Source organism: Strix aluco, chromosome 1 (genome assembly GCF_031877795.1).
Source record: "Strix aluco isolate bStrAlu1 chromosome 1, bStrAlu1.hap1, whole genome shotgun sequence".
Lineage (NCBI taxonomy): Eukaryota > Metazoa > Chordata > Aves > Strigiformes > Strigidae > Strix > Strix aluco.
Window position 1 is genome coordinate 57,755,723 of NC_133931.1, and position 26,460 is coordinate 57,782,182.

At 38.8% G+C, this 26,460-nt stretch overlaps 1 protein-coding gene across 2 annotated transcripts in view; it reads left to right on the top strand.

Moving 5' to 3' along the window:
• Positions 1-26,460, top strand: part of GNAL (G protein subunit alpha L) — a 192,136-nt gene that overhangs the window by 59,934 nt on the left and 105,742 nt on the right. The window contains exons 1-4 of one of the 2 annotated variants that reach the window (XM_074822133.1): positions 10,671-11,175; positions 11,488-11,560; positions 12,406-12,460; positions 12,654-12,773. In XM_074822133.1, the coding sequence (XP_074678234.1) occupies positions 11,037-11,175; positions 11,488-11,560; positions 12,406-12,460; positions 12,654-12,773 (387 nt within the window). In that variant the 5' untranslated portion in view covers positions 10,671-11,036. Of the gene's footprint in view, positions 1-10,670; positions 11,176-11,487; positions 11,561-12,405; positions 12,461-12,653; positions 12,774-26,460 lie in introns of those variants that run through there. The other variant, XM_074822124.1, reaches the window with a different exon arrangement.

Here is a 26,460-nt window from a genome sequence, read left to right on the forward strand (position 1 = left end):
TAACACATATTATTTTATAGGTTTGAACCCTTAGTGGACATAACATCATGTCTTTGCTATGCATGATTATAGCAGATTTTCTGTGGCCCATATCAGAGGTTTCTCTTCTTATCATTGATATGATATTAATCCTCGGAGTGTTCAGGTGAGCGGATTCCAAGCATAAGCTTGGAATGTGTAGTAATAATATTAATTTGGTGTCAGGGTTTTCATGTGCCAATTAAAAAAATAAAATTAAATTTAAAAAACACCGTAGTGTACATTTGGAATAGAGCAAGCTGTAACAAAAAATTACATTATTTTGGTATTATATATAGATAATATAGCATGGATTTGCTTAGTTTATAAGTAGTCCAAATAATTCCAGAGTACTGGTCAGTGTAAAGAATGATTTTGTAAGTTATCATTATTTTGATAGCACAATTAGAACAGTCATCTTCTAAGATTTAGTTCTTAAAATGTAATAGTATAATTCAAAATAAAAAAAATAAAGTCCCTTAATAAGTATGTAGCATCTGTATTTTTATGTCTGTCAATATTTTGAATTTTTGAAGTGAAGCCTGTCTATTCAGTATATTCCAAAAAAGCACAGAAAAGAAGGATCACTACGCATTCAAGAAGTTCATGGCAACAGCATGCTGTAAATGTAAATTCCAACATTATGTAATGTAAGTAGTATGCTAACACTAATTCAGATTTCCATAGGCAATTGAAATTACTAACAGTCCACAGGATGGGAAACACAGAATTTGGCAGTATTGGAAGTATTCTGCCACAGCATCAGTTTTTTGTGTCAATCTTTGGCTGTGTGCTCTGTACGGTTTACAGAAGACAGCCATTGGCTCATGCTATAAATCACATAAAATTTTGGAGACAACATATGGAAAGTAACCAAGTTAAACTTGAAAATTTAGGCACTTGACTGAGTGACATCTTTTTTTCATTTCTACTTACCTTCTTGCAGGGTGTACAGAGAAATAATCTGACTACTCAGAGAGCTGTAAATAGCAGAGAAAGTAACTTGGTCTGGGGAAGCAGTATGGTAAAGGCATGAAGGGAGCCTGAGGAGATTCACAGATTAGCAGGGAGGCTATTGTTTGCTGACACAATAGAAGGAACAGGCTCCGAAAGGTGTGTGGACGCCTGCCATCTTCTGCCTCCTTTCCCTCCGCTGGACAGGACTTCCAAGGCAGAAACAGCAGCTCGCCATGATGAGTCGGAAGCGTGAGGAAAGGGACCTCTCCATCCCCCGGTCCCCTCTCTCCCAGCCAGACCAATCTGGGTATAGCTGTTGTTTTCTGCAGTCGTGCTCTTACAGAGCCAGACTCTTCTGGCAGCTCATAACTCTGATTTTTCCTGTTTCATTTGCACGTGGCTTGTTGCATCTCAAGACAGTATTATTAAATTAGGTGAAACAGTTTGGATTCTATTATGTTAAATACTTTTCTCTAGACATGGGAAAGCTCTCTTGTACTTCTCTGGAAAGCAATAGTATGCGTTTGATTTCTGTCAGGCAAAACCAGAGGCCTTGACCCATGGTTCTGGATAAAACATTGCCCCCAATGGCCCTTGCAGTGTGCTTGCTGTGGTAGAAAGCTGCAGCCCTTGTGGCCCAGGATGACAAGGCAAGCCACAGCGTGCTATGTGCTTCGCTTGGTCGTTACAGGCAACCATAGGGATCCCTGGTCTGATAAATCCCACCCCTCCTAGTCTCCTTCTCTGATACCAGCTGTCATTTCTTACCATCTTCATCCCTCTTCTCTGTACCTCTCCCATCTTGTGATCATTTCTCTTGAACGGAGGTGACTAATGGTGATCACGTTTTCCATGAATTCCTATAACCATAATGTTAATACTTTATTTGATATGTTCTGGGACTCCATTTGTTGAGGGTTTCGAGGGGTTTTCCTTTTGTTTTGCTATGTTTTGTTTTCATGGTCACTCTGACAGCTCAGTGAAATATATCCAGAAATTAAGCTTTCAAAGGGGAGGATTCTATGATGTCGTGCAGAGGAGCTGCATCCGAGATGCACAAGCAACTCAAATTTGGGCATTTGCTATCTTTTTCATCATTTGTTTTTGCAGCCTCAATAAAATTAATGTAAAAATGAATGACATAGAATAAACTTGTCATGTACTGTGTGCCTTTTACAGATGTAATTCTTGAATCTTTCAGAATGTACAGCTGTCCATTCCCAAACACACTATAAGTTGTTGTATGCACCACAAGCATTTGAATGGTACAGAGAGTTTTAACCTAGTTTAATGTAAGTCATTTAGATGTTCAGACAGAGCATCCTTGTGTGTATTCTTCCAAGCTCTCTTCTTTGTATACAGTGTTACTCTGGTTTGTATTTCTGGTAAATGTTTTGCAGGACTAACCTATTAATAGCTGGTTTTCCCTACATGAGCAGGCAGAATCCTAAGCTGTCTAAAGGTTAAGAACAGATTTGTCAATGAAAATTTATCGTGGTTATTTTTATTTAAATCAAGTATTCTCAGTTAGTGTCCATGTAAAAGAACTATGTAAAAGAATACAATAGTCATAATGTATCTAACGATCCTTTAGTGGCAGATTATGATCATATCTTTATTAGTGGTAGTAATTGTGGTGACAGTGTTGCTGACAGGTTAAGCCATTTCTTACAACAATAGCTTTTGTGTTGTTGCATCAGGATCAGAAATGAGGTTCCTGAAGATTTGCATATTATGAAGAATAGGCTGCAAAGACACGGAAGCACAGTCTTGTCATTGTGTTTAGTGATGTCAGTGGCAGATTGCTATAGCTGATTCTTAGCAGGAGGGGCCTGCATATGGGTAGGTTTATGGGTCTTTAAATGTTTTAAGATTGGTAGGCAAATTGGTTGGCTAGGTGAGTGTTGTTGTAAGTTGTTAAATATTCCAAGCAGCTATAAGCTTTTTAAAACGCTCTCAATGTTTTAAAATGTATAGTGCAGTGTCTGAACAGCTGTGTTAGGTTGCTGGATTAGACCACTTTTTCATTTGTACTATTGCTAACCTCAGACACTGCTGTGGTAGTTCTGCATAGCATTGCACTACATCATTTGGACATTAGCTGAGATTTAAAATTTCAACGAGGTTGCAAGGCATTAAGCTGGAATGGTTCTCCTTAAAAAAAGAAAAAAAAACAAAACAAAACCCAAAATCAAGACAAATGTACCTGTAATTACGCAGATTGGTATGGAAACATGACACTGTTGTTGATCTAGCTGAAACTTTAAACCCAGAGAAAAGGTTACCATATTTTAGGAAGTTTTCTCACATTATGCATTTTTATTTTAAAAACAAACTTTTTCTTTCCTGAAGTATGTGAGAAAATACAGATTCCTCAGTAACTTAGTATTTTTAAGTGACTTGTTCCAAAATGTCTGCAAGTTCTATGGACTTCTCAACTTTTCCCCCTTCTCCTTTGTGCACACACCAATGTTTTTATCACCTTTCATCCCAAGTGAAATGATCCTGTGAGATTTCATCCATACTCTTGATCCTTAGGATAAACTAAACAAATGTTTTCTCCGAAGAATCTAATCCATGTTATACAAACAGCCCAGTGGGTGCTGGAAAAAACTTTTGGTTTTCAGTAAAATCACATGGGTTTGAATTTCATTAACTCATGCTATAAAAGTTTCATCAGAATAACACTGTAATTTTGAGACTAGCAAGGAATAGAATAACTGAATAAGAGAACAGAAGGAGAACAAAGTAGACTTACTTGTCTACTATAACTCACACTATGTTTACAATTGGTTTTCCCATTTCCCACATTGGTATGCAGATGGAATAGTCATCTGTATAAGTAATCTATCTGCTTAGTCTTCATATCTACTGTTTTATCTGTCCAGGGAAATACAGAAATTCATGTCATGAAAGCATAGAAGTTTAATTGCAACATAAACCTGATTTTGGAAAGGACCACTTGGGTCAACAAGTCAGGTCTCTCCAATCATGAGCAAACGTGTGATAGCTATTTAATCCAAAAGATGATCTGCTTTGCACACATATACTGCAAAAATGCCTATAGGATACTTAAGATCAATACCATAGAAGGCCAAGCTGAATGTTATTCAGGTATTTGCTTGTATAGGTTAAGAAAAGATACATGGTTGAGGAGAAAAACGCTGTGGTTCGTTATTCAGTAAGTTTTTGTCTGGATTTGCTAGTCCAGACTCATGAAATCAAGCAAAAGCTGTATTTCTGCAATAAATACTATTGATATAAATCAGGGTATGCGAGCTTGTGAGGCTACACACACTTTGGCAACATTATTTCCTGAAGTCAGTTTTTACTGAGTACTCTTGTGTGTAGTTACATGTTGGGATCCTTAAACAGGGTTAGGAAACAGACTGACTTGCTATGAATTTACCAGTGCTTCTGCATATTGGAATTGCATTACTATGATTATAGTAATTCCTTGCGATTATAGAATTCCTTGATTCATGTTAAGGTAGTTGTATACAGGGATCGTGTTTATTTGTAAAAATTTTCTGTTGAGGGACACCACTGACTATTACTGCAGGCACTTGGAAGAATTAGAGCATACTTCTGAGTTTGAATGCCTGTCATTTAACTTATGTAGAGACTTTCTGGTTTTTTAAAATCAGCCATTTTCTGGGATAGCTAAAACTTAATGTCTAAAGCAGAGGAGTTGAACAAGAGTGAAGAGCATCTCTACATTTATAGCAAGACAGAGGGGTGATACAAGCACAAGTAAATCACGGATCAGATGTGTTTGTGGTGAATGTAGAGACAAATCCAGTTTAGCATAATGTTGTCTAATGAATAGGGGTGGAGGCAGGCATGCTGTGACTGCAAGTGTTTTGCTGAGGCATGTGCCTCAGAGTTAAAGGTGAGGTTAAGACACATCTCACATATGTTCTGTGTCTCACAAGTTGTTTTTTTTCCCCAGTTTTTCATTCCTGTCCAAATAGGGAGATCGTGACAGTCAACCTGAGCATTTACTATTAAATGCAAAATTCTGTATGACATGCAGAATCCTTTATAAAGCGCAGATAAATGATTCGGCTTTGCTGTTACAGCTGTGCAAGATGTTGGTCAGCATGTTGCAGAGAATCCAGGACATGTCTCCTGTATAGATTTTACCCCCTGTTTTTTAAAGTAGCAACTCCATCTATAATTCTAGCTGACTTCTTTATTTATTGATGAATTCATTTCTAAATTAGGGTGATGGTGATATTAGCATGTTTTGCCTCGCTTTATTTAAATCTATTTAATCTTGAGGACTATCCTAAACAATTGATTAGAACTGTTTTTTCATTGCCTTAAAATGTGGATGTATTACTTTGTTTTATTCAATTTAAGAGGGTGGGGTGAGGGTGAGGATAGGGTGTCCTTGGAGTGCCCAGCCAAGTGAAACTCCCCATAAATTGGGATTCTGTCAGAAAAGTGTCTCCTGCTTTGCTAACAATGTAACGTACCTCATAACAGAGTCTCCCAAATTCATCAAACAAGGGGTTTTTGCAAAAGCATTTATGTCACATTGTTTAACAGTGTTATTTGATGTTAATATGTAATTATGTTTAAACCGCAGGAGGTTACTTAGTCTTTCAGACCTTGTCAGGACCTTGCTGGATTTTTGTTAGTTTCAGTCAGCAACTTCTGCCTCTAGTACCAACAGATGGATCTGTGTGCAGTGCTGCGGTGTGAGTCTCTCTCTTCATAGAAAGGGATTTCTAGTCAGAAAAGACAAGTAATAAACATGTGAATTGTCTTACCAGTAAGGATCTAAATGGAAACACTGAGCTGATGGAGATGACCAGAGCAGAAATTCCCCTTTCCCTCTGCTTCCCTGTGGGACATGGATGAGGAATAACTAGCTTGGATAAGGAATAACTAGCTTGAATGAAAGAGGATTGTCCTCTTTCCTTAACACAATCATACTGCAAATCTGCTTTTCACCTGATGCTTTTCCACGCAGGCTTCCCAGGGGCATCTGGCTCCTTCCTGGAGCTAATCCTTCCCTTCACAAATGCTTTCTCAGGGCAAAAGGCTATCGTTGTCATTTCTGTGGGCTGCTGCCTGGAGTTTTTCTCTGGGAAAACCTTTTTTTTTCCTCTTTAGACCCTGTTAGCTTTAGTCCATAATCTTTTACACCACTTCACCTGCTTTCTCCCTTTTGCTGTTTGCCTGTGCCTCGCAGAGATGGGGCAGGTTGTGATTCGTGGGAGAGGAGCAGGCAAGGGGTGAGTTGGCTTGTCAGGTGAGTTACATGGTGACAGCTGCCAAGTAAAGGAGTATGGCATGGGAATGGGGACAGCAAACTGGGTCAGGGAGCCAGGGAACAGGGAACTAGTCAGAGCATTGCTGTGCCCCTCAGCATTGCCTGACCCTCTCCTGCATCAGTGAGTTTGTCCTCAATCCACGGACGTGAAGTTGATTTGGGCTCAGGTCTGCAGTCGCTGTGGTAATGCACACCTCACCTTTTCTGGCATCTCTCCCATCCTGCTTCTCAAAACAGAAGAGCTCCTAAAAATTCTTTTAATTACTTTTTTGAGGTCATGGGTTTAAACAAAAGGATAAAAGTTAGATTTTTTTTTTTTTTAGCATCACATTCACTTCTCTGCAAAGCATGTACTGTGTATTTTCTAGACCCTTAGTCAGTATTTTTAATACAGTCAGAGTCTTAAATTTTTGGTTCCTGGTTCGTGTATCTTACAAAAATCCAAATGTAGCCTTCCAGAGAGTGTGTACTTTTGTGTTAATATTTGACATCTGCAGGGAGACAAACTTACCAAGAATTTATTACCAGAGAGAAGGGATTATTTTTCTTGAATACCTATGCAAATACTGATTTATTTTTCTCTTTTCAGACCATGGTTTGACGATGAGGTGGAGTAAAAAACACAGGTATTAGTGAGTGGCATATTGTGATGTGCAGCAATGGGCTACGTGAAAAAGAAATGTCAGTGAGGAGAAGCAGATCAGTTCACCACAGTATTACCCACCTAGTGCAGTGCCCATACTTGAGGACAGTGACAGCAGAGAGTTCAGAGACCCGTCTGAAAGCTGAGGCAGGAAACTGGCAAGCAGGAAGAATCTCTTTTCCAGTTGCTTAGCTCCCTCTAAGCTTTTGTTTACATCCATGTTTCCATTTGCTCTTTTTTTGAGAAACAGAACCAAAGCCACAACAGAGGCTGTGTAAAGGGAAGATGGTCTGCAAAGGATCTGCAGGGTTTCTGTAGAGAAACTTTCTCTACCTCTCCCTAACTTTTGCAAGAAAAAGCTCTGCATCAATCCTGCTCTGGATTAAAGGGGCAAGGAGCAACCGAGTCTCTTGAGCTGCCTTTGTAGGAGCTCCTCATTAATACTTACTGGATTTTTGTCCTTCTTTAGCCCGAACGGAATGGACATGAGAAACAAGACTGTGACTTTGTGGCAGGGTGGCCACCCAGTATGGCTGTTTGTTTCCTTGAACTTATCTTCAGCTGGGTTGTCAATTCTCTTCCATTCAAGAATGCAAACATGGACTCAGGCAAGCGACTTGGGCTCCCCAACATTCAGCCTGAGGTTCACAAACCTCCCAGCCTGAGGTGGGAACTTACAAAGGAAAGCAGAAAATAAAGGTGTGTCCGGTTTCCCTCCAGGAGGGCTTACAGTGTATTGCCTAGTTTCACAGTGGGACAACACCAAGTTTGAGCACGAAGCAGAAGATGAATCGTATTTTTGCACACACATGCCCACTCAGTGTGTATTTATATTTATATGTATGTTCATATATAAATATATGTATGTATACATATGTTGCCTGATCTGATGGAGCAGAAGCAATGTGAAATACCTCATTTTCAGGAGGACCAGGAACTTGAGGAGGATGCCATGTTGGTTGCCTGGGAAGAAGGGGGAAGAGCAGGAACAATCTCCTCTGCCTTGCCCGGGATTTTGTTTTTACTCACATGTACAATTTGTACTATAAGCTGGTTTGGTAAAGCAGGATGGCTAAAACCTTTTACAGAGGCAGGTATTTGGATTATGGTCACAGTTTAGGTTTATCTCTGTGCAGGGGAGACATATATTCATGTCTGCTAGCTGTGATTTCTCTCTGGAAAAATAAGTAATTGCTCTGTCCAAAGGGGGTGAAAGCTTCTCTTGTGTCTATTATTGCTTCTAGGATTTTGTAGTTTTGAATGTGTCGGGATAAGTGCTTTATTTGGGAAAAACAAAGGGAGGGTTGGGAATATAATTACAGCCAAAAGTTCTTTCTGCGCACAGGTTGCTTGCGCGTGTCATTCTTGAACTGTGTGATCTTTTCTCAGGAGGAAGAGACCCAAAAGGGTCATGGGGTTTTTCGAGGGGGAGAGAGGAAATGGGAAACACTTTCCCTCTTTCAGAGAAAGGTAATAGCAGGATATACCAGGATCCTGTCAAATCCTATTTATTGGCATGGAGCCCTTTCAAAGCTGGGAACAAATCTGCACCAAAAATCCCAATGTTAGTATGTGCAGGAAGAAAACTGCTGAGGAAAAGAGGGGAAGAAACAAGGCAGATTTAGCTCATAGGACTGACTGACACTAGCCAGATTTGGGACTAAACTGAGCTATTTACATAGGAAATAAATACGGCTACACGCATCTTGTGCATTATAAATTATGGCTTCTGACGCTGAAGAACTATGAAAATCCAGACCCAGTTAGTGATTTCTAGCCAAGCCTGCTCAGTTTTGAGCCCTCATAGGACTGGAGCAGTGAGCAAATGTGACTGCTCTTCATGAAAGCCATTCATCATGTATCCCATGCCTGACAGCCTCCAAGACCAGCAGTCACCCTGAATTGTGCTTCCAAAACCTACCTGTATCTGAGGCATTTTTTGCCCCTCCAGGCAGGAAAATGTCAATAGGAAAAAAACAGCCTGTCCTAAAAAATGCAGTTCAGTAACACTTAAAAGTGCGTATTTCGGCCTGGCAGATCCTGTCAATTTTTATCTGTAGTGTGTCTGCACCCCCTCCACAACCTCATCTGTGTAAGATGAAACAGCTTCCAGAGTCTAGATCAAGCAGTACCACAAAAACCATGTATCTGGCACTTGAGTTAAGTAGTCTCCTGAAAACTCCATGTACCCAACCACAGGTGGAGCAGTACCTACTTCTTTTCTGGATCCTGCCCTTTTCACCTTCCTGTGGTGTGAGCTCAAAGTAGACAGTTCGTCTTCCTCGATCCAGCACTTCCCACCTGAGAGAGCAATCAAAAAAACCTAAGTCTTTCTGCTTGTTAAACTTAGTTTCTTTTTTCCACATGCATCTCAAGAATTTTTAGAATAAAGTGGTATGCTGTTTGACTGAAGTTGATGGCAAACTCTCTTTGATTTTAGTCAGGACCAGGATTGTGCGCACATACATAGCTATCAAAATAGTAACTTTTCAATAATCCATCTTTGAAAGTCTGGGGGAATAATAATATTTGGAGATAAAGGCTGAAAATATTTTGGGACTTCAGAGGTGTTTTGTCCATCCTTCTTTTAGTGCTCTTTGCCTCAGTGAATCGGGGATCACATCTGAGTAGCATAGGTGGTTTCTACACAGTGGAAGTTCAGGAAGGGCCAGATGCTGTAGTGCTGCTTTTGCGTTGAGATGCCGCTTTGCAAGGTGAGAGGTTTGAAGCAAGAAGGAATACCTGTAATGTTGTCCGGCTTGATGTTTCATTTCAGGACCTAAAATGGAGGTAAATGAAGGAACAAACATACAGTTTCTTGTCAAGATTTGTTGTGGTGGTGGTATTGGCATTTATGTGATCACATTTAGATTAAACATTACTGTGAGCTGTTGGGACAGCTTCATTTCCTCATTCAGCTGATACACTTTGGAATATTCAAAGGAAAAAAACGCTGATGTGGTGCTGTGGCAACTTGTGGAAAGGGACACTTCTGTTTATTACTAAGTCAACGCCTGGTGTTCGTGCATATGCTGTGTGTGTTTTATATAGGTGCACGTACGTTTATATAGGTGCAGCACGCCCTCTTGGGCAGCTCTGGCGAGCACCGGCAGGCTCCCGGCTCCGCTCCCCGAGGTCAGGCAGGATGGCAGCCATCACCTGTGGCAGCCCGGGGTTTCAGACCCAGGAGTGCCAAACCGTGCTCCGGTAGCAGCTAGGCTCTTCCAGTCCCGCCGAGGAACGCGGGGAAAGATCGGGAAAACCCCTCCTCGGTCCCCGGCTGCCGCGACCCCGCGACTCCCCTTCCCCCGCCGCAAGGCCGCAGGCCGGGGGTGGCGGGGGTGGGCGCCCCGCCGGGTCGGGGTGTGGGGGTCGGCAGGGCCCGGAGGCCGCAGGTCCCGCGGAGGCGATGCCAGATCCAGGTTTTCGCGGCAGCAGCGCTGGCGGGGCGCGGGGGCCGGGGCTGCCGTCCGCGGCGGCGCTGGGGCGCGGTGCCGGGCGCGGCGGGGGCGGCGGGGGGGGGCGGCCCGGCCAGGGGCGGGGGTGGGGGGGCGGGCGCGGCGGGAGGCGCGGAGCCGCCTGGCCGCGGCCCCGCAGGATCCAGGTAGATCGGTCCGGCTTTTACCTTTCTCCGTCGGCTTCCCTGCGCGTAGGGCTGGTGGCTGGGCTGTTTCCTGGTCTCGCAGAAAGAGGCAGTGCTGAGTTAGGGAGACAAAAATAGACCTTTACAGAGAAATATAGGGATTGTGTGCGCGGTGGGGAAGGGAGAGAGGAGAGCGGCACCCGGCTGGTTTCCAGGAGGAGCCCTTTTCTCCCTCTCGTTGCATGTTAGGCATTTTTGCACAGATTTCTCCCCCCCCACCCCCTCCCTGCCGGGGCACGGCTACCTCTGCCGCCTGCTCCCCGCATCTCTTCTGGGGAGCGAGCAAACCAACTCCGCCGTGATCAGAGAGCGGCTAGAGACCATTTTATGTGAGCGAGCCGGGGGGGAAGAAGAAGAGAAGAGAAACCGTCGCAGGGACACACGGATATAAAGACTTGTCTTCTGCCTTTCCCCCCCGCCCCCCCCTCCTCCCCCTTGTAAATACTAAATCTGTAAAGGCAACGATTTGCCATCCGTCCTAAGCAGCGGCTATGGGGTGTTTGGGCAACAGCAAAACGGAGGATCAGCGTATCGATGAGAAAGCGCAGCGAGAAGCCAACAAAAAAATAGAGAAGCAGTTGCAGAAAGAGAGGCTGGCTTATAAAGCGACACACCGCTTGCTCCTGCTGGGTAAGGAGGAAGGGGTCAGAGGTGGGGGACGGGGAGAGGAGGGCGAGGAGGGAGCATCAGCCCCAGCCCGCCCGGGCGGCAGGGCGCAGCGGAGAGGGTATGGAAAATGTAGGTTTGTTGTATTGAGCCATATGCGAGACGTCCACAGATTGAGCTCAGCGCCTGAGCCACATGGATGCATACATACAGAAATGCTGCCGGAGGTGGGAGATGCTGTCGCGTCCAAAAAAAAAAAACAAACAAAAAAACACCCCAAACCCCCAGCCTGAACCGTGTATCACAATATTCTCCCTTTCCTTCTTTCTCTTTTAGGGGCTGGTGAGTCAGGAAAAAGCACTATTGTGAAACAAATGCGAATCCTACATGTCAATGGATTTAATTCAGAGTAAGAATTGTTGTCGCTTTGTGACTTATTTTTTATTAAATGTTAGAAACAGGTTAACACACGGTAGGCTAGGAAATTTCTCCTCTCGTCCCCTGTGTTTTGCTGCCTTGACACTGCGTTTTGGGGGAGGGAGGGGAGGAAGGGGAGCCAGAATAAGGAAATTACTGCTATTGTATATTTGCATTTTCTCCTTCTGGCCCCTTTACTGTATTTTACACTGTTGCTACTGCAGCGCTTGACAGGCCCCTGTGTAGCAACAACATGGCGACTACTTTTTACATAGAAGCAAACAACCAAATATTGCATCTGTCTGTAATATAAAAATACATGTCAAGTCATATTCAGGATGACAGTGGCTGCTGTTTTTCCGGTATTGGGGTTAGTGTAAAACTGAAACTAATTTTGCACATTTGTTAGAAATCATTCTGTTTTCTGAGGCTACATCATTTTCTTTCTGAAGAACTCTTTGCCAGAAATTGTTATTAATCCATAGTATTAATTTTCTGTTGGCCTTCAACTACGTGCTGTTAATTTAGAGCATGTTTACAGCATGCTGTAGAAATGGAAGAATGACTCCCAGTTCCATCTGGGGAAGCTTTGCAGATGTGGCTATGATTGTTTGATTTTAAAAAAATCAGGGAGGGATGAATGTGCATTGCTTTTCATACTGTGCAAGAAAAGGGATAAGGGGAAAAATATATTTGTCTTGCTGTTCCTTTCATTTAGTATGTTGTAATGATTGAAGAGCAGATAAACAAGCGATCAGTGAAAAAAAATTAAATGCAGCTGACTGAACTGCTTTGGAAGAAAAAAATCAAAGCGTTAATATTTCTGTTTTAATGCAGAGAAAAGAAACAGAAAATACTGGATATTCGGAAAAATGTTAAAGATGCGATTGTGGTAAGAACACACTTTATACTGTTCTTAAATGCTTGGGTGTACTGGAAATGATAAGGATTGTGCTCTCCAAGACTGTGCTGAGAGAAATCCCATTTTGCTGATCAGATTAGATTATCTTCTATTGATCCTGTATCCTAGATTTATCCGGATTAATGTGTGTGTGTGTTTTGTTTTTTTTTTTATCCAATTCTAGACTATAGTTTCAGCTATGAGCACTTTAATACCCCCAGTTCCATTGGCCAACCCAGAAAACCAATTTCGAATGGACTACATCAAGAGTATAGCTCCTCTTTCTGACTTTGACTATACACAGGTAAGAATAGAAACCACACATTTATTCTGCTTCAAGGTGGAACGTGTTGCTTCACTTTGATTTACTGAAACCTTTTTTTTTTACTTTTTGGAAGATGGTCATGGGAAGATCTTATGCCAGCATTACCACGGGGTTAACTTTCTTACAAGACTGTGGTGGCTGCACCTGTTTTAGTGGTGCAAGGTTTTTTTGTTACTGATTTATTTGCTGCTGTTTGTAAATGCTGTTTCTGCATATAGTTCTTTTCTTCAAAATTTCTGGTATAATTATACATATTGACACGTGAAATAAGACTTCGTTGAAAGCTGTTTTCCTGTGTGGAGTTAGATGCAGGATGTCAGTCTGAGGAGTCAGGTCTACCTACAGAAAAGGATATAAAAGGAAATAAAAGGATAAAAGTGACCCCAGTGTTGTTTTCCATACTTACTGCACTTCAGAGCGGAAACTAGCGTAAACGGTGGTCAAGTAAGGTGGTTTGCTTCCTTACGTATTTATTGTAGTTGGCATGAGCAGTGCTTTACTTGTATGTAAATGTTGCCATCCTCTGATATGGAATAATTATAAAATTAAGGATTTCTGTATAGAGGCTACTCTTTTTGTAGACAAGTGAGAGATTACCTTTCGGATTAACTTGCATAGGCATCTTATGTTTGATCATTTTTATCTTTTTGTGTTATTATTTATAGGAACATGCATAGAATGTTTTATATTTTATGCATGACATGAAAGCAAGTGCATAGACATTTTGAATATTACAAGGAATTTTATTTTTGCAGTAGCACAATTTTTAATTTGCCTTAAAGTGATATTGAGAGCAATTTGTTATGGATACAGTAAGGACTAAAAAAATCTTCATTCATTGGCTAAATGATTGTGAGTTGTTCATGCTATCAGTGTTACCAAAGAAGCCATTTACAATAGAGCGTCTTTAGGTTATTATAGCTTCAGGGTGGAAGAGGGAGAAGGGGAAGAGTCGTTTCTTTATTATATGACTCATATTCTCTGGTGTGTGGTTTTGCCTCTGGTAAACGTACCGCTTTGAAGGTTCAAGATAAAGAAAAAATATCAGACATCTTGTACAGTTAGAATTTAACACAGAATGCAGATGTTAAGAAAACGACTGCAAGGTACACCCACATATTGCATAATTGCTCAATTGGTAGATGTAAGTTAGTGAAAATGAGAAACTCCTTTTAGAAATGGAATGCGAGTTTGACATGAAATATTTGTTTTACGCAGGTATTGCAGTTCTGAGGCATTTGTTTCTCATTTTATGTGGGTTTTTTTGCTTAAATTTTGACCCTTACATGTTTGGGTAAAATAAATAGTAGCATATATCCTTTGCAATTCTCTATAGTACATCTGTTTTTCTTAGTTTCTGAGATAAAAGAAAACTAAAGTGGACTTTTTATAGGGCTGGAGGTATTTTTTTATTTCATTAATTACAAAATTTCTCCTTTTTCACAGAAGCTGACTATATCTAGTCAAATTTGACTCACTGATATTTTATAGAGGGGAAAACTTATTCTTGGAGGGGAAGAGAATTGGACCCAGTGGACTGTGAAACAAGTAATAATTCATTTGAAATCTCGATTCAAAGTCCATTTTGGTTTAAAATAAAAAAAAAATGAATAACTGTTTTTTAATTAAGTAGGATTTCTGAAAATACCATCACATTATTTGAAATAGTGTCAAATAGTAGTCCTAATTAAAAAAAAAAAAAAGTTGTCACAAGCTTAAAGAAAGAAGAAAAATGTAGTGCTGGTTTAGAAGTAAATATATTTTATGTATCACTTTCATCTTTTCCCCCCATTTTTTTTCTCTGATCAATTCATAGATTTAATATTACTGAAATGTGTAGTCTGGCTAGGTTTTTATTCTTTTTTTAAAAATTTTTGTTGGTTTAGTATGTTATTTCTCTCCAGGAAGATGTGTGAGCAAGACAGATTGAAAAAAAAAAAAAGTGCTATTGTGCTTCAGGGCTTGATTCTACTCCAGTTTAAGTCAGTGATAACTTAAACTAAAATTATGTTTCCAGCTGAAGTAACTTTTGACCCATTTAGTATTTTTGGATAAGGACAAACATAAAAATAAATACTTGGATAGTAATCAGTTACACATCCTTTGCTAAGCATTACTGATTCTTAATAGCTGATGTATAGAATAAGGCCTTCTGAGCCAGAGAAGCCAACAGAGTATTTAGTAGTAGACATTCAGGGCTTGCGGTTCTATCCTCTATTTAAAAACAGTTGTAAAGGAAAAAATGCCGACTTAGGCAGCGCTTAGGTGTTGCCTCTGGGGTAAATTTTGGCATATTCTAAAATGTGACAAGAGCTACCCTTCTTCCTTTGAATGAAGGAAGAGGCGATTTTAGGGTTTTTTAACAATATGGATGGTAATGAGCTGTTAAAGACATAGCCCTTAGTATTGCAGTATGAATTACAGATGTGTTATTTTGTGGATTGTGTCAGCCATGTAATCTTTGTCGTAAAAATCGATGTATTTTAGTTGAAGATGCATTTCAAATACATTGCATGCAAAATGAGGGAAAATGACTGCACTGTATCATGAGTCTTTAAAGAGAGATCCCTGATGAAATGCAAAAACTTCACTGATGGCACAATATGACCAACACTCATGAGCTACTAATTTAAATATATTTGTGACATATTGGGTATGCTTGGATATGCATTCTTAAATTGCATACAAATTAACTAATATGCATTTAATTATGAAAATTGTCCTTTAAAACAAGTGTATTTGAAAATACTGATTTCCTGTGGGTGAAATCATACTCCTAATTGCAATTTATGACTGAAATTCCAAGAACGTGAGTAAGGATGGGTTTCACATTTAGACTCAGATACGTGGTTTGGGTTTTTGTTTGGCTGTTTTTTTAATTACATAGCTCTTTACAAATATAAGCAGAACATCTTACTTAGTAGTGATACAAAATTCTAAAACAAATGGTTTTCTCTTTACAGCCTTTTAACGTTCCTTTAAGAGTCTGTGGAGTGCCCCACCAGTAGTTTTACTTACTTTTAAAAAAATTAGTCTTTAATTTGGTTTAGTTACGCTACCTTGATGATTTTTCTAGTTGATATAAGAAAAAACCAAGAGTTTCTTGATTTCTTTTACAATTTTTATGTCGCCTGTCATTACTTTTATTAAAAGACTGTAGAATTTTTACAAAAATTTTCTGGGTAGCAGAGGCGGTCTAATTCTATAAATCATAAGAGTTGGGCTAGAGTTTTGACAAAGTTAATAAATGTGAATAAAGCAAGTGTCCAGTGTATTTTCTTCCTTGAAGTCGTGAAAGAAATCAAGATAAATTTTCATCTGATGACTAGTTTAGGCATTATCTTAGCTCCAAGCTCCGAGATAGAATCAGCAGAAGGGCTTTAAAACTGGAATGGAAGCACGCACACTATATTAAAGAGGATTTTTTATTACTTTTGGCAAAGTGTTGATTGATATTTGCTAAAGTTAACAGGAATTGACCTGTGCCATTTTTAATCCTTTATTGATGGGGATTTATTTTGTCCTTTGTGAATCAGAGTGAACATATTAAGGGCATATTATGCTGGTAGCTGTGGAAAAACATGGTGTATTACGTAAGCATGTGTTCACTCAAGTTCAGTTGTCTTTATTAAAAGTATTTGAATTTGCGGGCACTACAAAGCTGCTTGGTGCATAATTCCTTTACCCTTTCTCTTCCCCAAAAATGTAGTCAAATTAAGGTGCTTTCCATAATGTATGTCTTGGATCAAGCTCATCTGATCAGTTATGTGTAGGTATATAGCAGGTAGTCAATTAAGTTACCACCAAACTATATAGTTAAGTGTTTGGCTATATGAACCAGTTACCAGGGAACGTGAATCATTTGCTTAATAGAGAACATGTAAACACTTCACCCAGGTTTTGGGAAGTACATATCTTATGTACTTCCGTGGGCATGTAGCCCCATGGAATTACAGAATAGCATCATCTTACATTTTTCAATTTTCAAATAACTTGCAGTATTTCCATGTTTCTCAGGAGTGTGAAAACATACAATGTTTTACATGAAAATATCATAAAATAAAAGAGATAATATGGTGAATGTTGCCACTCAGATGGCTTCATTTTTACTTTAGGGCTTTGTTTACCGTTTTGGGTGGAATGAACAGCCACAGGTTTTTATAATTACTTACCATAGTGATACTTAACGTTACTACAGTGTCAAGTCAACATTAACTTTTAAAAATCAATTAGACTTTTAAAAATTAAGTAATTTGCATTTTTTGTGGTCTAAGACGCACACTGGTAGTTCTTCATTTGTTCTTATTTTCACAAATGCAAAAAGGATCTGGAAGGCCAGATAATGATTAAATGTCCAACAACATTATTACTACCCTGAATTAATAACACTTGAAAAACTGATGAAGAAGGCTGTCAGAGAAGGACAGCTGAAAATGCTGTGTATGCTAATATAGTTGATGGCAACTCTTTAGTCTTCACACAAAGGTTAAAATTGTCAAGAGGACTGTTATTGAAAAGTAGTGGATATTGGGGAGAAGTGGCAATTAGGTGACAGATGAAATTTCTTTGTTGTGATAGCACTTGTTTTTATGCTGTATGCTAACTATTAATTAACAGCAGATACTGAAGTTGAGCTCTTTTCATGTTAAGAGCAGATTCTGCTGATGCCCAGCAATACCTTTCCTGCCATATGAAATACCTGTTTGCATACAGATGTAGCGTAAGCGTGTCTGGTTTTCATTAAATCAGCAAGCAGAGTCCGTAATGTTCTGATTAGTTACTGTTAAAGTAGAAAATTATAAACATTTCATATGTGAGATCCAGAATATACTTCAATGTTATATATTATTTTGTTCTTATTTGCTGTAAGCATTAAGTTCAATGCATCAGTCAATCCAGTAGTGCTTTCAGAAGTAATCAGTCATTATGTTAACTCCGTACTTTCAAAAATGTAAAACTAGAACTGGGATCATACTACAAACAAGTATAGGGCAATTTTGGGGCAAAAAAAAAGAAAAAAGAAAAAGCCCAAACTTTTCAAATTGATAATATATACTGGAACTGTAAAAGTATAAAATTATACCATGATTTTCTTTAATTCCTTTATTTTAATTCTTTAATAAATACTCTGCTTTTACTGAAAACACAACTGGGACTTAAAATTGGAGTGGTTTGTATAAAGTACAGCTCTTCTGTGAGGCTCGGGATTTCTTGCTTAAAATTACACAGTTTGTGTTTGGGGGATACTTGCTTTTAGGATGAAGGAATTCCTTATGTTCAAGCGTAAAAATAAAGTAAAGTTTTTGCTTTAGTAAAACATTACTCCGTTTAATAGAAGTGTAACAACATATTTCTTCCTCCCCTTGTTCCAAACTCACAGAACCACAACTGGTAACAGTTTATAGCGATAAGTAAATAATTAAATTTGTGTCCCAGGAAAGGAACTCAGGGATATACTTAGGCTCCCAACAATTAACAGAGATTGGGAGCCATAGGAAGTCCTGTGCATAATCACAAATGATCCACAGTTAACAGATATAAAATGTGTTCAGAAAAAAATTAAAAGAAACAGCTATTTTTAAGAACAGATTCAACTTTGAAATATACAGAAAAAGTACACCTTTCCCACATGTATTTGCCTTTTTAGAATATATTTTTGCATTGCTTTCAATGTAAAATAAAGAATTTCAGTCTGAAAAGACAATTATTTGAGAAAGTCTTATGAACAATGCTGCTTATGAATCAAGTGCAGTGTTACATTCAATATTATATCATCATAGTAACACCAAAGTAAATGTTTGCTATCTTATTTTGTGCATCTGATTTCCCAGATAGTGGGGTAGTATTCACACTTCATCCAGCCTGTCTTATTTATTATCATCACACAACACAGAGATTTTCACTGTGAAACTGGAAAGATATTACCATTTATTATTACTGAGAACTAAAACTTAAATTACTTCTGAGTCTCCAAAATTATTGACATTTACTGATATTGCTTTCAGTTTTGTACCTATGAATACAAATTATTTGGAAGGTTTTTGAAAGTCAAGCCAGCATCCAGTCAAATACTGTAAATTAGTAATAATAAATGTCACATTCTGTCTTTTTTTGCTACTATTTTAGCTGAAAACTTCATATACTTCTATCACATTTTACAAGGATAAAAATATTTTTACATCTAAATTTGGATATTTGATTTGATGGCAATGGGAAGACTAATAACTTGAATTATCATTTTAAGTAGGAGTGACTGATTTTCCTCACAGCACCAAAAATGTATCAGAGGATTATTTATGAGCTTTAGAATATTTTTGTTCATCGGGTATTTTTCAGTTTTTTAGAAATTAAAGAGAGGCGGAAGCAATAGGTTAAAGCCTGTCCTATCATTATCTTTGTACTGGACACGGTCTGTGAAGCACTCTGATTTATTTTAAACTGTGGTTGCTTTGAGGGTCTGCTGGTTTGTATTCCTTCACAAACTCGTGGCTGCTGCTAGGGTATCTTCCGAAAGCAATTCTGCGATGTGCAAGTCGCAGCAGTCCTCCTCCATCCCAGGCAGTAAGATTTGGAAAAACAGCTGAAGGAATAGCATTGGTCAGTAGGTTGGTGCCTGACAGAGGTGTAGTAGCCTGGCCAGAATAACAAACTGATCCTGATTCCCAGTCTGTCTCAAAGGAAGAGACAGGAAAGAAATTCTTGCAATTTTTAGCGCTTAGGATGAGTTGCGTTGAAATCTCTGGAAGATTTAATTACGAATTAGTATGTAGTTAAGACTTAACACGCACTTAGAAAAGTTTGCAAGAACTTTGCTTGTTTGTTCCCTCATGTGTAAATCAAACTGAAATATAATGAAAGTAAATGTAAATACATGCAAAGAGTAACCACACTCTTAATGAAGACACGCTGTCCAAGTAGCCCAAGGATGATGATATATCAGGCTTTTACAAGTGGCGGTTTTCAGAGGAAGGGCAGTGAAATATTTAATCAATTGTCATTATTTATAAACTACATTAAAACAGATTTCTCGTCACAGCCAGAGAACAGGTAAACATAGCAGAGTATGTTTCACAATTGTCCTCATTATCAATTAATTCTTTTAATCTCTTAAACTAAAGATAGCAGGTTGATTTACTGCTTTCGCTGTTTTTGAGTGCTCTGTAGAAGTAGTGTGTTTACTAGTCAGGGAGAATCTTTGTTTAACTTCAGTGTCCATGATAAATATGTACAGATCAGAGATAAATCATCCTATGCATGCATGTTGTCACTGAAGCTAGTGGAGACCTATGGAACAGAGGATATCATCTCCTCAAATAATAATAGTGTCATTATTTAGAGTTTCAAAGAAGTGAGTGTTCATCTGCACAACAGCAAAGAGCTTCATCCCCTTACTTCAGCACATGATGAGATTTTAGCTTCAGTTTCTGAAACGGTGTTGAGCGTTGCCAGCTTAGACTTTTGCTTATTTTTTTCATCACCTCCATAGCTTCATCCATTTTTTGTACTTGTTGTCAATACAGTCTGCATCAACAGATGGGATATTTTGTTTGCAGAAGGTAGCAACCTGAGCTGAGGAAGAGAGTACAAGCTAAACAGTATAAACAGAAGACTGCATGTATACCTTGCATACAATGAAGTAAATAAGTTGAAAACCAAAAAGTATTATGAGCAATTTTTTTCCCCTGAGTATCTAAGAAGTGCTTTACAATAAATGTAAATAGGACTCTAAAGCAGATGAAAGGCACATTTGCAGTTAACTGCTGAAAGTTTCAGTAAAATGTTTACGGTTTTGTTCTGCCACCTATTTCATATAATTTGCTTTTCTGTAGTTAAAGAGATTCAATTCAAGTGTGGTAGTCAAGTTCTAGGACCTTCTTTTTGAAATGAATCAGAAGTATGTAATTTGTACAACATGGTTTTAAGTTTATATTGTCTTTTACTTTGGAAACTCTCGCAATAATTTCTTGGAACAGAGCTACCTCTGGCTGTAAGCACGCCAGCTATCACTTGAAACATGCAGATTATGGTTTCTTGCTTTAAATCAGCAGATTAATTTTGGTTGGTTTAAAGTGTACTCTTGTAATTAATCTACTAGTATTTGTTTTTAAAACCTATGCTAGATGTTTTGAAAAGATATTTATCCTTAGGCAAGAAGCATATTGGAATTTTCATCTGTTATGGCGACGTTAGAGATGACCTTTGCCTTTTAAATCTTTTAAAAGTAAACATTTTCTGACACTTCTGCCAATTCATTACATTTGAGTTTTCTTATTGCTGTCAGTAGGACTTAAACATTTTAATGCAAATAACTATTCCTCTGTTTTGAACTGCAAAATTGTTTAGCAAGATAAAATAGGCTAAAGATATGTGAGCCCTCTTATCTCTGTTAATTTGGTGAATGCTTTTGATCACGTCCACCCTCACTTCCATAGGATGTTAAGTGACAGAGCTGTGCAGATCATTCTTTTCTTAACATACACCCACATACTTTCTTTCATAGGAGCTAAATAATATCAAATTTAAGAACTGTCAGGTAGGAAAACAAGAAAAGGCAAAGAATGGTTAAGTAAAATAGGAAGGGGAAAGTGTATCCTCACTTCCCTCTGTACAAGCAACTACCCCTTGCCTGCAGACCTACAGCTCACCACAGATAGCAACAGGACCTGGCTGTCAGTCAGCTTTGGAGTGCCTTTGGTGCAGGTTGTGTGCCTTGAGGAGTTCCCAAGCCCAGGCAAAAAGAAAAGGTGGAGAAGAAATGTAAATGACAAACGCTATGCAATGAGTATACAGTCACTTCTGGTTTGTCATTGGATAGAGAAAGAGGTCAGGTATCTCCACTTGCTGCTGCTGAAACCATGTCATTAATTACCAGTTTCCCAGCAGGTATCACAGAAGAGTGAGGCTTCACAGCAAGATCTGTAGCCTTAAATGTTTGAATGAGAATATTCTTTCTGGCAGGCGGGTGTCCTCTAACTTGAACTTTAGCTTCTCCTTCCTTCTCAGGATGTCAGTGTTGCCCGTTCCTTTTGGGAAGAGCAAACTTGCCTAGTTAGGATAACATACTTTTAATTGAACAGTAGAGCTTTTATTTTTCTACCCCTAGAATTTCCATTTCTAATCATTGTTATTATCTGCTGAATTTCTCTCTGGATTTTAACAACAGCAAAGTAAACATGCTAACTAATAGCAGTGTGGGTATATTATGGACCTAAAGAACAATTAGTCAGGGAATACGTAAGTCAGATATCATAATTAAAAAATAATTGTATGGATTAAAAATCACGTCAGTAGAGAAAGATGGCTCTTGATGTTTCTGAGAGCCAGCCATTCGAACTGCAGAGGATTTTCACTATTTTGAAGAAATAAGGGATTAAATTTGGTCCTTGGCCTTCAGTTCTACAGAGCAGGTTTTGATTCTTCTCAGTGATGAATGAAAGCTTGACAAGAAGTATAATGTTCCATAAATACAGAAGTCATCCTAAACAACTATATTCCCTAGGGTCTAATCTTGCAAAGGCTTAAACATATGGATATTCATGGACCTAAATGCACTGCTAATATACTGCTAGCACAGCATTCATGCAGCTGAGCTTCCGGTTATGCAGTGATATTAATATCAAAATCACAAATACTTTCAAATGAAAAACAAAACAAGCAAATCTTTTCTCCCGGTTAAATTTATATTTGGGAGATCATTGAGCACTTTTATGGATTTTCTTGGGGGTGGGAAAAGTTGTGTAGGTTAGAGATTGGCACAAAACTTGAAATAAGCAAAATCTTTTTCAGATAAGTGACAGTTCTCTGGATGCTATTAAGCTGTGAACAGTAGGTCTTTTCAATAATCACTGTGATTCATTTTCATATTGTGGTTTTTTTTAATAATAATATCTTTAAAAGGCTCGCTGAACAGTAGGCTGTACCAGCATAACTTTTTGTGCAGAAGGAGAGGTTTCATGCACAGAGTCTTAGATAATTTACCTTAAATTGATTTGCACAGCTCAATAAAACCATAAGAAAACTGTACCAGCTCAGACCATGTCGCACAGAATCCCATCTCTGACCATGGCTGATAGTGAAACTGGAAAAAGAGTTTAAGAATGGAGCAAGCACATAGTAGTGTTTCCCACATTGATTGTCCTAGTCTCCCCAGATTTATGGCTGAGGTATTTTTTGACTGGGAGTGGTATTTCTGTACTTTAATAACTTCGGTGGATTTTTCTTCCAGGAATTTTTTTTTTTTTTTCCCCAACCTGTGTGAACTTTCAGTTATGGCAGTGAGTTCTGCAGTTTAAGTGTGTGTCATATGAGGAAGTACCACTTGATTGATTTTTCTTTTCTTTTTTTCTTTTTTTTCCCCCCAAGCCTGCTACCCACTGGTCTTCCCTGGTCTGACTATTAGAAATATTTCATCTTTTCCACATTGCCCTTCTCATTGCATATCATATCCCTCCAAATATTTATCTTTCCACTTAAAGAGTCTCTTTAGCTGGTTCTTTAACAGGGCTTGTTCCATATCTTTGCTCATTCTTGTTGACCTTCCATATATCTCCTAGTTTTACTAGACCCTGTTTGCAATGAGAGACCAGAACTGTACACAGTATTCATAGTGTAGGTTCACTGCACATTTATACAGTAGCATTATGTTTTCTTTCATATTCTCTAGTCTTTTTCTGATAATTCCTAACACTGTTTGCTCTTTTTTGGACACTAGCTTCTTATCATTACAGAATTATAGTGGATTATTTTATAATTCCAAGAGAACTTGAACACAGTTGCAGGTAAGAGGAATATGTGTGAAGGTCTCTGTACCAATGTTAGCAGAGCCTAAAGAGTACTATTAATGACAATTACTCTTATTCTTCTCTGGTCTTTTCAGATCTGTCATACATTTTGCCCAGTTTCTTCAAAAAAATCCATTGCATTCAATTTTTTATTCTCTCATGTGTAATGACATGTCTTCTCATTTGCTATGCTGCCATGTATCCCCTATGAAAAAGCATTTTTAAAATTATCTACCATGACTAATATTCTGTGCAGAAGGAGAACACACTTTATTTTTGTTCTTAAAATGGAAAAGAAATTGGTCTTCAGCCTGATTTTGGAGAGGCAATGTTTACAGTACCACGAAGGACATTTGTGCTTTCAAATCTGCTCATCGTTCCTTAATCATTCGTTACAGTTTGCCTGATTTAGCAGAAAAGATGACCATTGTTTGGAACCCTTCTCATTAGAGAAATAAAATGTTTAAAAATACCAAAATGCCACTTTTTTTCCCCTTGTAGTCCTAATGCTGTGTGTCGTTAAGAGAAAATGTTTTGAACTTCTTGATCTCCCTTGGGGAAACGCTGCAAGTAGCAGAATTTTGTTATTTTTATGTCAATTTAGGTCTTACATGATTCAGCACTTGTGGTTTGTGGGAAAAAGAGTTGTAGATTATGATTAAAGGAGCAAAAATAGTAAGGAGTGGCTACTAGAGATGGCATCTTCTTACTGTTAAAATATTTTTTGGATTGGCTTTTCTTCATTTTTAAACCTCTGCCTCTGTTCCTCATCTTTTTTCTATCAACTATGACTACTACACTTCGAAGAGAATAGTTCAATTCTGTTTCACTTTTCAGCTTCCTCAACAGTACAAAGAATTAAGAACAAGTTGCTATAGGATCTTGATAATACTAATCTGTACATTTAAGTCTGTCAAACATGGTTGTCTCCAACAGGCCAACCAGTCATCCCCTTGTGGCAGCCTCTCAGGAATAAACAGAAAGTCTCTAGGGAAAGAAATGGAAGAGGATACAGGATGCCAAAAAAACCTGCTTGTAGGGCAGCAGAAATTCTTTGTTGTAGTAATGGACCACAAACATTGAGTTAATTCATTCTGGGATGCATTAACAAGGCTGTTGTACAAAAAGACAAGAAGACATGCCGTTCTTTTTGGTACTGGTGAGTCCTCAGCTGGGGTATTGTGTCTAGTTTTGGGAGCTGAACTTAAAAAAAAAAAAAAAAAAGTACACAAATGGAGTCCAGAGGAGAGCATCAAGAGTAAGAGGAGATGAAGAAAACTAGGCATGTAGAAAAGAGAATGCTCCAGGTTGAAGGGGAAAGGGAGCCAAATACAATTTGTAGTGTTTAAAAAGCTGTAATTACATATTCTTGTGCCTGTCTTTTCAGGGGGAGGAAATGAACTCGAGGAGAGGAGAAAATTCCTCTCTTATGTGTTGCATGATAGTCCACCATCCGATAGTTCGGGATGTTCTACAACAGTGAGTTTAAGGTTCACAATCTTGCAAATACACTGAGATACAACTGCCCAGTTTTAGGCATTTAAGGCTGTATTTTCAGTGACATGAATCACTTCATGTTCGATTTAGAAACTTCCAAAAATCTGGAAAATTTTGGAAGATACGAGATTCTGTTAGTTGGTCTTCCACATTTGCCACTCTTCTTTCTGTTCGCAGAGATCCTATGGGCATGTTGGTTGAAAGCCCCTGGGACTTCTTTTCCAAAACTAAAGCTGCTGTAATCATGTCATGAATTGATCTAGAGACTTCATTAGTTATCTGTCTGACTTGCCATGGCCTTGTGGTAATTTCTCTTAAATAGTACACATGCTTCCAGGGTGCTATGCAGACAGTGTAGCAGATTACAGTACAGAGTATCCAGAAGTATCTTATGCTTCCATGTACTGATTGTTTTAAATCTAAATCCTGGCAAGGTGCAGATGATTCTGTTCTGGTGGAGAATTATTCACATCTCCTAATCAGGCAGGGCCTAACATTTTCCTTCCTAAAAGCAGAAAAAAATGTCTGGAGGAAGTAATGCTGTCAGGAGTATTATCTCTAAAGGCTCAAAGGAGCAAAGAGCATGCTTTCAGGTACTTTGAATTAAAAGCAGCAAGCAGGAGTTTTTGGTTTTATACATGTGTCCACTGACATACATATATGCACTTAAGTGTAAGACTTTTCCTATTTCTGTACAAGGTTCTAATTATTCAAGAACTAGGAGATCCAGCGGCTAACAGCAGGGTAAAGAATCCAGTTCATAGGCTGTTAGCTGTAGCCCCTTAAGCATATGGAAATGAAAAGAGATTTGGAGAATAAAACAAGTTTATCTCAAGTTTGTGGCATTAGAGGGAAAGTTCTCCAGGTGAAGGGTGGAAGGTGAGTAGCTTTGAAGTGTTGGTGATGCTTCCCAGCTATCACAGCAAGGAAGTACATGTGTGAGTCCCATGGCCAGTGCCATCACTTGGCAGTCTGCAGGCTTTTTGGAGGTGTGTGTGGTGCATTTGTCTTCATAAGAGGGGCTTGAGAAGAGACTTATGGCAAAGCTGGTGATTTTGCTAGTGAGAGGTTTAAAGAACTATGGACGCATCACAGGAAATCAGGTTTCATTAGTTCTGTTGCTCATGATAGCAAATTCTGTAGAAAGGAGAAGCAACACTCATTTCATTTTCCCATTAGGGGTAGTCCCTGCTTTCCTGATGGAGTGGATTTAAGGGGAAATAATGCTGAAATGCATCTTGCAATGTTGTTGACTTAAAGTATGCTGACATTGAAAGGCATATCTTTCTTTTTTTTTTGGTGCTGTAATCATTAGGAGTTGTGCGCTTATTATAAGTACAGCCAAATGTCATAGAGCCGTTCCTGATCCATGCTTACATGATAGATGT